This window comes from Suricata suricatta, chromosome 14, assembly GCF_006229205.1.
Source record: "Suricata suricatta isolate VVHF042 chromosome 14, meerkat_22Aug2017_6uvM2_HiC, whole genome shotgun sequence".
NCBI lineage: Eukaryota > Metazoa > Chordata > Mammalia > Carnivora > Herpestidae > Suricata > Suricata suricatta.
In genome coordinates this window covers 70,765,062-70,776,178 of record NC_043713.1, presented here as the reverse complement: position 1 = coordinate 70,776,178, position 11,117 = coordinate 70,765,062, and the positions used below count along the sequence as shown (strand labels likewise).

The following is an 11,117-nucleotide window of genomic DNA, read 5'->3' as shown; positions in this document are numbered from 1 at the left end:
CCGCGCTGCCGCCGGCAGGGGGCGGAGCCGCGAGCGCAGTGCGTTGCCAGGCCAACCGCGGGCGGGGGTGCCGCGCGCCCGCCGGTGACCACGCGCTGGGCGCCACCGCCCCGCCACGAGCGCCGGCTCTCTTCCCATTGGACAAGAGTGGCTGACAGATGCACGTGCGGCCCAATGGCAATGGGCAGGGGTGGGGCCGCGGCTCAGCGCGCGCCGCAGTCCCGCTCGCTTTGGCTCTGCCGGCACTGGCGTCCCCAGGACCAGGCTGAGCGGAAGGCACAGCAGCGAGCTAGCAGGACTGCTTCTCAGAGAGCTAAAAACTGCGCCTAATAGTCGCCTCCCCAGTTTGATCTCGAACCCAGCTTGGCACTTTCTAAGCTCCGCAACCTTGGCCAACCAAGTGACCTCTCTGAGCCTGTTTTGCAAAGTAGGGCTAGTGGCACCTCCTTCCCTGAATTGTCGCGACAAACCGCTAGAACGTGTGAAAGGCAATGAAGCTATGCAAACCCTAAAGGTTTACACCAATGAGGTTAGTGCAGCGATGGGAGGAACATTAATCATCTTTGCTGCTTGCTCCCACAGGGTGAGGGGGCTTTTTAAAGGGTCCCTGGCAATCCTGGCCACAGAAGGTTGCCTTGAAAAGGAGAGGAGGAAGGGCCTAGGATCTGTCCCTCAGATCAGAGAGGCGGGAGGGAGCCAGCCAGCTCAGTTAAGGCCAGGAGCCTCCACTGCCGCCTTTAAGAAGCTTGTGGAAGGTAGAAGGCATCCAGCTCTCAGCCAAATGCACGTGTGCCAGTCTGCCAAATTCTGCTTTCAATTTCCGGGGGAGCCCATCTGTGGGCCTCAGAGCCAGGAGTCCCTCACTCCTGTGCTGAAAAGACTTGGGCCAGAGATCCAAGATATTGATGCCCCTCTCTGTCTTTTCCATCATTGTAACTTGAAGCCTGGTGTATTCTAGAGCATCCCTGGTAAAATGCAGATTCTCCTAGCTAAACCTTCCTTATCACTTTACACCCTCATGGTCACATTGCAAGGATCACCCAACACCTGGCTGGAGCACTGGAATTGACCAATGGCAGGGGCGGATTGGGTGGTCATCCCAGTCCAGGTTTGTGGTCTGAAGGTAGGGACAGGGGTTCAGTTCTGCAGGCTGCATGTTGGTAGCATTGCAACATTATCCCATAACCTCTCCGGGAATGTTCCCTCTGCTGTGAGATGGAGACTGTTGGACTACATATCCCGTGACATGACATGGCCACCTGTGAAGATGTTGCCCAGACTCTCAGGGACGGGACAGATGTTGGTGATGGGCATCCTGAGGTAAACCTAGACCTGGTACAGCGCTGGCTGGAGGTGGCCAGTAAGAACTAGAGGAAGGGGGCCAAAATTGTGGGGCTCCTCTGGGTGCATGCCCTCGAACCCCCCAGGCTGGGTCAGGCTGGGCCTCTGTCCACGCGACCACTCAGAAGCTAATGGGTGTGATACCAGGAAGATGAGGGGCACAGATCAGAGGTGAGAGGAGGTGAGGGTGAAGCACAGACCCAGTTCTGCTGCCTGTACACCCTTCGGTGAGTTATTTCACCTGGATGAGTCTCAGTTCCCTTTTCTGTCAAAGAGGACACTAATAGACTGTCCTTAGAGAGTGATTCTGAGGGGAAATACATCTAGACGCATGTTTAGAGATGGGTGAGGGCAGTTTCTGTTGTAGGATCAGGGTCAGAATTGAGCTGTTTGCAGGGGCAACCTAGATGTTGGCGTGGATGACCCTCTATAGCAGTCCAGCATGAGATCAGAGACTAGCTACCTCCCTCACCTGACCCTGGGGGCTACTAATGATGGTAATCCTTCATACAGCAGTCATTTCCTGATGACCTCCTCTGCACAGACACAGTTCTAGGATTTAGACGGGCCTGACCCTCCCTGGTAGACCTTCCTGTCTGTGGGGCAGTAATCCACCACTACAGTTGTGTGAGGCCTCACGGAGGAAAGCCCTCCCCAGAAACCTGGGCACACATGCAGAGGAAGAACTGGGCACTGGGACAGAGGATGGAGGTGGCCTGTGACCTGGGGCAAGAGAGAAGCATGTTCCAAGGTGGGGACTGTGCTGGATGTGAAGGAGCCGTGATGGTTGGAGGAACCTGGAGAAGACCTGTGGCTGGAGCCAGTAAGCAGATGGGGGTGCCACAATACAAAGCTGGAGTGGAGCTGGGGACAGTCACACTGGGCTAGTGGCCCTTGTGTGAGATTGAGGATGTTGACCTAAAAACCACTGGAGAGTTTTAAGATTAGCTTTTTATTTTATTTTCATTTTTAAGTTCTATTTATTCACTTATTTTATTTTAGAGAGAAAGGGAGCATGAGTTGTGGAGAGGGGCAGGTTCCATGCTCAGCGCAAAGTCCAATATGGGACTCAAACCCATGCCCCTGGGATCATGACCTGAACTGAAATTAAGAGCCGGACCCTCAACTGTGCCACCCAGGCGCCCCTAGCTTTTAATGTCTTTATTTAAAAAATTTTTTTAAAGTTCATTTTGAGAGACAGAGAGAGAGCATGAGCAGGGGAGGGGCTGAGAGAGAGGGAGAGAGAGAGAGAGAGAGAGAGAGAGAGAATTCCAATCAGGCTCCTCACTGTCAGTGCAGGGCCTGATACGGGGCTGGAACCCATATACCTCAAGATCATGGCCTGAGCTGAAGCCAAGAGCCAGATGCTCAACTAACTGAGCTACCCAGGCACCCCAATTTGTGTGTGTGTGTGTGTGAGAGAGAGAAAGAACAAGCAGTAGAGGGAAAGAGAATCTCAAGCAAGCTCCACACCCAGTGCAGAGCCTGATGTGGAGCTCAGTCCTATGACCCTTAGATCACGACCTGAACTGAAATCAAGTGTTGGATGCTTAACTGACTGAGCCACCCAGGCACCTGAGATGATGCAGGTTGTCTTAATATGCAAAATCAAATAACAAAAATGTCAATTTTCTGCCAGCCCACAGAAAATAAGAAAGCAGAGAGTCTCCATGAAGCCAAGTTCAGCATAGGGCTGCAGGATCACTGAGCGAAAGTGTCAGGAGAGGGCCATGTGGTGGCTGCAGCCATGATAGAGAGTTGGCCCTGGTGGGGGGGGAGCAGAGTGGGGAGGGTGGGGGCCAAGGAAGAGGCCCCCATGAGAGAAGATGTTGGAGGAAGGGTGGTGCTTGCTAAGCAGATGGAGGACCAGTGGGAGAGGTGGCTGGGAAACCAGCAAGTAGAGGGTACCAGAGCCTCAGGAATAGAGTGTCTTGAGAGGTAAAATGGGGTCAGCCACATCATATGCTATTGAAAGGCCCAGTAAGCTAAGGACAGGGATTTGTCCTCGTGAGCAAAGGCGGGCACGATTGAGGGTCAGTGTGACAGCAGTTCAGAGCATGGGGGCCACATGAGGCTAACGCTGGACAAGTGGGTCTTGCTGAGGTGTGGGTGCCCTGGGGGCTGGTGCTGGCGCTCGATCCTCAATCCTTCCTAGCCAGGAAAACAGGACCAGGAGACAGTAGCTTGGGGCTCTGTGGTAGAAAGAGGAAGGAGGCCCTAGTGATTAAGCCTCGGACTTCACCAATCCAGCAGGGACAGATGGCTGAGGAGTGGCCTCTCCAAGTAGTATCAACCCATCTCCAGGAAATGACCAAAACTCAGTCACAGAGCATTCCATGCCATGGGCACCATGTCTCTTGAATTCCAGAGCAACTGGAATGGAGCTTTCTGGCTCATCAACCACTGAATCCGTCCTGGCACACCAGCCATGCCAGACTGGGGGCCCACCCCAAATATACCTATGCTTCATGCCTTTGCCCTTCTGCCCCCACAAGGCCCAGCTCCCCTGGGCCTCCCTTCTGGCATGCCCAGAATGCCTAGGACACTGGAACGCCTTATCTATGCGAGTATGAACCTGTGTTGTCATGACCCGTCCCAGGCAGATTCTGCCATTGGTCTCCCCTCTACCCAAAGATGGGAGTGGTGGCATCTTGCTAGTCTCTGGATGCAGGCAACAGCACCCTCCTGTTCTTCTCCCGGCTTGACCTGCTCTCCCAAGCCCTGCTGGCTGACTCTCAGGCTGTGGCGGGGCTGAGTGGGTTTCTCCAGTTTGTTTCCTTGGGGTGTGTGCAACCCCCCAGCCCCAACTTGAACAAGCCATTGCAGATCTGGGTTAGTTATAAATAGCCAGGCCTGCAACTCTCCTTTTAGCTGAAAAGCAAAGTGAACGAGCAGAGAGGCACACCCGGCACGCGTTTTATTTTTAATCTTCTCCCTCTGTCTCAGAATGAACCAGGGTCCTGGTGCTCAGCATTTCGAGGAGCAGAAGCCCAAGACAAATGCCTGGGGCCCTGGTTTTGCCCCTGTTTGCCATGTGACCTTGGGCACTTGAGTTGCCTCTCTGGGCCTTGATTTCCTCACCAAGGTAGACAGCAGTGGAAGCGATCACCTCCAACAATTGGACTTGGACTCTCTTCCTCTGCCCTCCCCCACTCCCAGCCTGTGCCAACAACACCTTTGGGAGGTGGGGGTTCCTGGAAAGCCTAGGTGCAAGTGAGGCCACATTCAAGCCCTAATTTGATGATGCACAAATTCCTCATCCCCAGCCCTTTGCTCAGGTTTCCCCCAGCTAGGAACTTTCTTCCTCTATGCAAAATCTTTCCAGCCAGCAAAATCCTTGGAAAGTCAAATTGTCACCTTCCCGGGTGGAGCTAGGTCATATTGTGTCTGAGTTGGACCCAGAGCTTCGGCACGTAAAGAGCCTGTGGGCAGGTGCCTGGGAAATGGCACGTGAGAAATGGACCCGGGGCAGGCCAGGTGTGTGGTCTGGCAGTGCCCTGATGGGGAGGGGGAGGCTGAAGGGGAGAGACAGAGGCTGTGTTCTTTGTATCCCACTCCTCTAGCTGGGTCTCAGAGTCAGTGGAGTTCCTTATTATACTAGGTCCCTTACAGACAGCGTGTTCCCACCCACTACCCATTGGCATTGCACAACTCCCCGCCAGCTAGGCTGGTTTCAATAATGAGGAAACAAGGCTCAGAGAAGTTAAGTAACTTATCTAAGGTCACTCAGCTGGGTGTATTTAGAAGTCCAAGCTAGGCAGTTTTGGAAATCTGTGTATTAAATCTTAAAAAGCCTAGTACTCTTTTTTTTTTAATGTGTATTTATTTTGCGAGACAGAGAGCATACATGTGAGTGGAAGAAGAGCCAAGAGAGAGAATCTGAATCAAGTCCCATGCAGTCAGCGTAGAGCCTGATGAGGGGCTCCATTTCACAAACTGTGAGATTATGACCTGAGCCGAAATCAAGAGTTGGATGCTTAACCGAGTCACCCAGCTGCCCCCCAAAGCCTAGTACTCTTAAAGCAATGGGAAACTGCTTTTCCTGTGTCACGAATGCCCTGAGAACAAATGGGGCAGAGCTAGTTGCTCAACCGTGACATCCCAATGAGACCCTGGCCAGGACACAGAGAGCCCCTGGACACACATCTGTGCCTCTTTGCCCTCCTCACCCTGGGGCACCTGCCATTTGACATCCTCAGGAAGTAAGGGAGGGAGGCTGGGGTGATGTCTTCAAAGAGGAAATCCCTGGTGCTAATTGGCACTTAGAGACCTTTTCGGCTAATTAACCTGTTTGTCTCTCTAGAGTAAATTAGAAGGTTTAGCTGGGGAGGCAGATGAGAGAGGTGTTGCTGGTGGCCACCTCCATGGGGGCTATATATGGCTTCCTCGTGGGTGGTGTGGGCCACTGGGAGGGCTGGGAGGTGGGCTGGGACGAGGGTGGGTTGCCCTTCCCATCAGTGTCCTGCTCACTTCCCAGTGATGGCTGCTATGGGAGCAATTCTGGGCACATGGGAGCTGGGACCTTTGGGGGTGCCTCCTGGGCTGGTTCTGAGTTTCCCTCCAGATATCTGCCAGAGGGAGGAGGAGCTAGCTGGAAGGAGGGAAGTGAAGTCCATCCTTGGGAAGGCTCACTGCACCACCTTCCCACAGCCCCAGTGCTCCAGCCATGCTGCCATGTGGAGACCCCCTTCTTGAGGAGACTCTTTTAGACCCCTCCCCCTTGGTCAAAGTCCATGGATTTTCTGTCATCTTTGGTTGGATGCACAGCTCTTTTTGTATATGAGATGCCAGCCTATTAGCTTCTACCTCTTTTCCCTTTCCCCAAGGGCTGGCCAGATTGGTCTGGAGTTTCTAGTAGCTTGGAGATGTTTCAGGTGGGAAGGAGGGGCTTGGCTGGCCCCCTTCCTTCCTTCTGATGCAGGGTGGGGAAGGGAGGGAAGCTCCTCCTGTGCCTGGCCACACAGGGATGGCTGTAGTGCTCACACAGGATGGCTGCTGCTTCTCAAGCTACTGAACACCCGTTGAAGGCTGATGTCCCCCCCAGTTACAGGTGACTGAAGCCTGGCACATTTGTGGGTCCTTTAGGGCCATGTGGTTCCCACTCTGGCTTGTCATCCACAGCCTCCTGCTAGCTGCTTAGGAGCCCAGCAGCCAGAAGCATTTGCAAACCTCTCCTGCCCAACCAGCTCTGCAGAAATCTTGCTCTTGTTTGCCACCCAGAACGGGTAGGGGTGGCTGGCCCACCCTCAGTGCCCTTTCCTGTTCTGCAGGAGCCCAGGGCATTGTCAAAAGTGGCCTGATCCCTTCACTTGTGTGGAATCTGCAGAGGGAGGAGGAAGAGATCCAGGTGCTCCTCTTGGACACATTGGCCGCCTGCCTGATGGAGGACTCCACTGAGGCGCTGAGTAGCCGTGTGGTGCCCTTCCTGAAGCAGAAGCTCCTTAGCACCAACAATGACATTCGCAGCAAAGCTGCCCGCACGCTCATTGCGGTCAGGTGAGCCGGCCCGAGTGGACAGAGCGGGGAGGGTGGGAGTGGCCAGCCCTGGGGCTTCTGCTGAGGCTCAGAGAAGGCCACTCAGCTGCTCCCAGCCGCACAGCAAACCAGCCTGCCCCAGAGGCCCAAGGAGCCCACGTCAGGGCCTGCTTCCCCTGGCCTGCTTGTGCCTGGGAAGAGGAGGACCCACTCCCCTGGGGTCGCCACTGCCCTGGTGGCCTGAGGGTATCCTGGGTTTAGCACTTACAGTCCTGCATCCCAGGAAGCCCCAGGTCCTGGGGAACATGAGATGGTTACCCCCTCCCTGTAAGGAGGGCAGGCACAGGAGAACTGGTGGTGACGGGGGTCACGAAGTGCTCCCTACGTGCCTGGCATTACCTACAAACTGCACAGTTAGACACTCCTCCAAGGAAGGTGAGTATCTCCGTTTACAGGTAAGGAAATGGAGGCACAGGTGATCCACAGTCACTCAGAATCACAGTCTAAATCCTGTCCTGGAGCCTGGGGAAGCACAAAGCCTGAGCTGGGAGGAAGGGAGGGAGGCAGCGTGTGATCCTGGACAGAGGTGTTCCCCAAGGACAGGACTCCCCCAAGTCCATGCCTTAGATATAGCCACCTGCCTTCGTCCTGACACCTCTTGCCTCCCCTAGGCCTGGCTTTCCCTCCATCTGGGATTCTCTCTAGAGACCCGGGCCATTGTTTCTACAAGTGTTGCCCCTGTTCCAGACTCCTGGGAGCTTGTGAACACGGAGATCCTGGGGCCTCACCCCAGACCCATCACCATCTACTCCCTGCTCAGAGGTCCTCTTCCAGTGAAGCCTCTAAGGACCATACCTGCTCTGGAAATGGGCAGCCTCCTCCAGGCCTGCATGTGCTTTTCACTATTCCCTTCTGTTTTGTGTGTTACCCCCGAGGGGAGCCCTGAGACTCCTATTTGCTGCTCGGGACTAGGGGTTCGAAACATGGGGAGCTTTGGTCCCCTTGGAGAAAGGCAGCACTGTCTGGAGACATTTTTAGTTGTTTCAACATTGGGGAGAAGGAGTACTCCTGGCATCGAGAAGGTAGAAGCTGAGGATGCTGCTGAGCATCCCACAAGGCAGGGGATAGCCCCAGCACAAAGAACCATCCAGCCCCAACGTGAGTGGTGCCAAGCCGGAGCAACCCCCCTTTGGCCTCAGTCTCTGGCCCCAGGGCCTGCAAGGTGCTCAGTCAGCCCTGGCTGTGGGAATGAACGAACACATGGGACCCCTGCATCTTTGATCAAGTTCCCAAGGGGAGTTCTTGGGGAGTCCATCACGTACATTTTCACAGCTTCATACAGTGCCAGGATTAGAAGTGACTTACAGCGTCCTCTCCTCTGAGGGTGGCTCTGTACTGGTGTCTCCCTGGCAGTTGCTATTTGTGTGGCTGAGCCCATCCCTCGTGAGCTCTGGCTCTTAAATGGAGACAAAACGAGTGTTCCTGTGGTTCGCACCCCTGGGCCCTGCTGCTCCCCGTTTTGGGCTGGGGTAACACATCTGGTTTCTTTTTCCTGTGATATCTTAGGACAAGGCTCCATTACCCACCCCACCCTGGCTCCTCTGTGGTTTTACCTTCAGTGGCCACAGGCCATGTTCCCAGGTTGTCTGAGTGTGGGGGTGAGACGAAAACCTTATACCAGTGCTCTCTGGTGCCCTTGTACCCATTGGCCAGACCACCGGGGATAGTCCCAACACAAGTATTTCTGGTGTCCCCTGGGGTGGTCCTGGGCCCTGCTTGCCTCCTCTTACACAAGTGAAGCCACACAGCTGTTCCCTCTCTGGTCCAGCATCCCTCTGGAGGGCAAGAACCAGGTGTGGCAGCATGATGTCATTCCCATCCTGGTGCACCTGCTGAAGGACAGTGTGGAGGAGGTGCAGGCCAATGCCGCCGGGGCCCTCATGTATGCCATGGTGACCACCCAAGGTGAGGCAGCCTGCTGGCCAGATGCATCCCCTGTGCAGCGGGGGCACTTACTGGGAGTGGGGGTTATGCTGCAGCCTCCAGCATGCTGGCTGTCCCTGCAGGCTTTCCAGAACTCTTGTTTTGTTCTCAGCGTCCTAGTGCCTCCTCCCTAGCCCACCAAAATACTTTCTTGGCCTGTTGTTGTGAAGTCCTTTCAAGTTTGGGCCTGAGGCTCCACCCTCCCCCTTCTTACTAGCCGCAGTGGGCCACCTACCTGTGGTCCCTCCCTAGTCACTCTCCCATTAGGATCTCTGTCCCCTCCTGCCAGACTGTTCCCTGAGCCTGGAATTCCTGCCTCCAACCTAGGACTGGTAAGCCTGGATTCTGGGATTAATTATGTAGTTTGCCATCCTTGATTTGGTTATCCTGAGACCGAGGCAAACAACTGGAGCCTTGATTTTGTGGTTTTTTAAAATCAAAATTACTGTTCTCAGTGGGTGGGGGTAGGCAGCAAATAAGAGTATGAGATTACCTCTCCCACCTGGGGACCCCCCCCCCAGCCAGTCAGGCTTCTATGCCAAGTCATCCAACCCTGAGCTCACAGGAGCTACTGGGCTGGTTTCCCCACCTGGAGGCCAGGGTGGATAATCCCACATGACCTCTGAAAGCTGTCTGTCCTTCCCCATGCTCACAGTTGCCTACACCAGCTCTATGCCCTATACTTTCTTGGTGTTCCACAGAGGACTGATTGTGTCTGATTTTCAATCAGCATGCTGCAAAGCCTCCCAGAATTGGCTTCTCAGAGCCATTCCCCAATGGTGGAATTTGAGACATACCAGAAGAGGACAGGTCAGGGCCTTCCTAGAGCCAGAGCCTCCTTTCAGTTGTGCAGTGAGGATGCTGACCACCAGGGCAGGGGGCTCCCCCCAGGACATTTATCTCTTGGGTATCCTCAGTGCTGTGTCTCATTTGGGCTTCCTGTGGGAATTCTTGGAGGGCCAGAGGGCTCACAGTGGGCCCAGGCAACCAGAACCTAGGGATGTGAGTCCACTTTTCACAGAGCTGGCACTCCAGCCAAGGGTCCCCAAGCCCCTGCCATGTGCCAGGCCCTGTGCTTGGTGGTGGGGACCTGGACATCTCAGCCTCTGGTGAACATTGGTGGGAGTGGCAGAGGGTTGATGATCTAGAGAAGAAGCATGGCATGTGGTGGGCACAGGGCAGGGGCTGAGCCTCCTCTGGGAGGGGCATGGGTGTTGACCCAAAGAGCAGTGGGAGTCAGCAGGGTAGAGGGCAGCTAGACAGGTCTCAGCACAAGAGAAGAGTACCTTGAGCATGGCAGGAAGGTGGGGGGGGGGGGCAGATGGGCAACCATCTAGCCTTTTAGCAGGCTAGGACAGAGAGGAGGTGGTGAAGGTTAAGGAGTGATACCTTCTTTACACATTAATGTCTGTGCCCCCCACTATACCATAAGCACAGGAGGGAGAGAGTATGTGAGTTTTTGTGCCTGACACAGAGTAGGTGCTCAAGAAACATTTGCCACATAAATGAAAAATTGGGTTTTACTTTTTGTGTTGCCTTGTGAAAACTGGATTGCAGGACAAGCATCAGGGTGGTTGGGGAGAAGCCCGTTGAGATGCTGGAGGGATGGGAAATGAGGGGGGCAAGGTTGGAGACAGAGTAAGGTGCTAGACCTATGAGGAAGTGAGGAAAGGCACCTCCCCTGAGGCTTTGTAGGCCAGAGGCCAGGGTTGGGCTGGGGTGAGAGGAGGTAGAACAGGAGGCCCCCTGAGCAATGCCTGGTGTTGGTGGCCCACAGGAAAGTATGCCGCCCTGGACACAGAAGCCATCCAACCACTCATGGGCCTGTTGGACTCATCCTTGAGCAAGGCACGCTTGAATGCCACCAAGGCCCTCACTATGCTGGCTGAGGCCCCTGAGGGCCGCAAGTTTCTGAAACCTTATGTGCCCATCTTCCGCATCCTGGAGAATGACACCAGTGAGGCTGTGCGGCGGGCAGCAAAGATTGCCATCAAAGTCATTGAGTGGAAACCCTGAACCTCTTACTGACCAGACTTGATAAGCTGCATGCCTGAATAAATGGGCTGAATCTCTTTATCTTGGGTCTGACTGGCACTTTATGTTCCTGGAGTGTGGTCACACCTCCTCTCTCTCCTGCAAAGAGGAAACACCTGGCCTCAAAGAACTGGGTAATGATGGCCAGGCAAGGAGGGATGGGCTAAGTCCAAGGCCCAGGGACAGAAGGGTGGCATTCTGGCTCTCTTCTGGAGCAAAGAGTCCCCTCAGAAGGCAGAGAGCAGGGCTAGGCGCTCCAGGGACAAGGAGTGGCCAGGAGTTGG

General features: G+C 54.7%; 1 protein-coding gene across 3 annotated transcripts in view; it reads left to right on the top strand.

Moving 5' to 3' along the window:
- Positions 1-10,875, top strand: part of RSPH14 (radial spoke head 14 homolog) — a 78,948-nt gene extending 68,073 nt beyond the window's left edge. The window contains exons 6-9 of one of the 3 annotated variants that reach the window (XM_029922309.1): positions 6,612-6,837; positions 8,645-8,781; positions 9,089-9,131; positions 10,577-10,664. In XM_029922309.1, coding sequence (XP_029778169.1) covers positions 6,612-6,837; positions 8,645-8,781; positions 9,089-9,126 — 401 coding nt within the window. In that variant the 3' untranslated portion in view covers positions 9,127-9,131; positions 10,577-10,664. Of the gene's footprint in view, positions 1-6,611; positions 6,838-8,644; positions 8,782-9,088; positions 9,132-9,529; positions 9,550-10,576 lie in introns of those variants that run through there. The other 2 variants (XM_029922310.1, XM_029922308.1) reach the window with 2 other exon arrangements.
- The last annotated feature ends 242 nt before the right edge of the window (positions 10,876-11,117 follow it).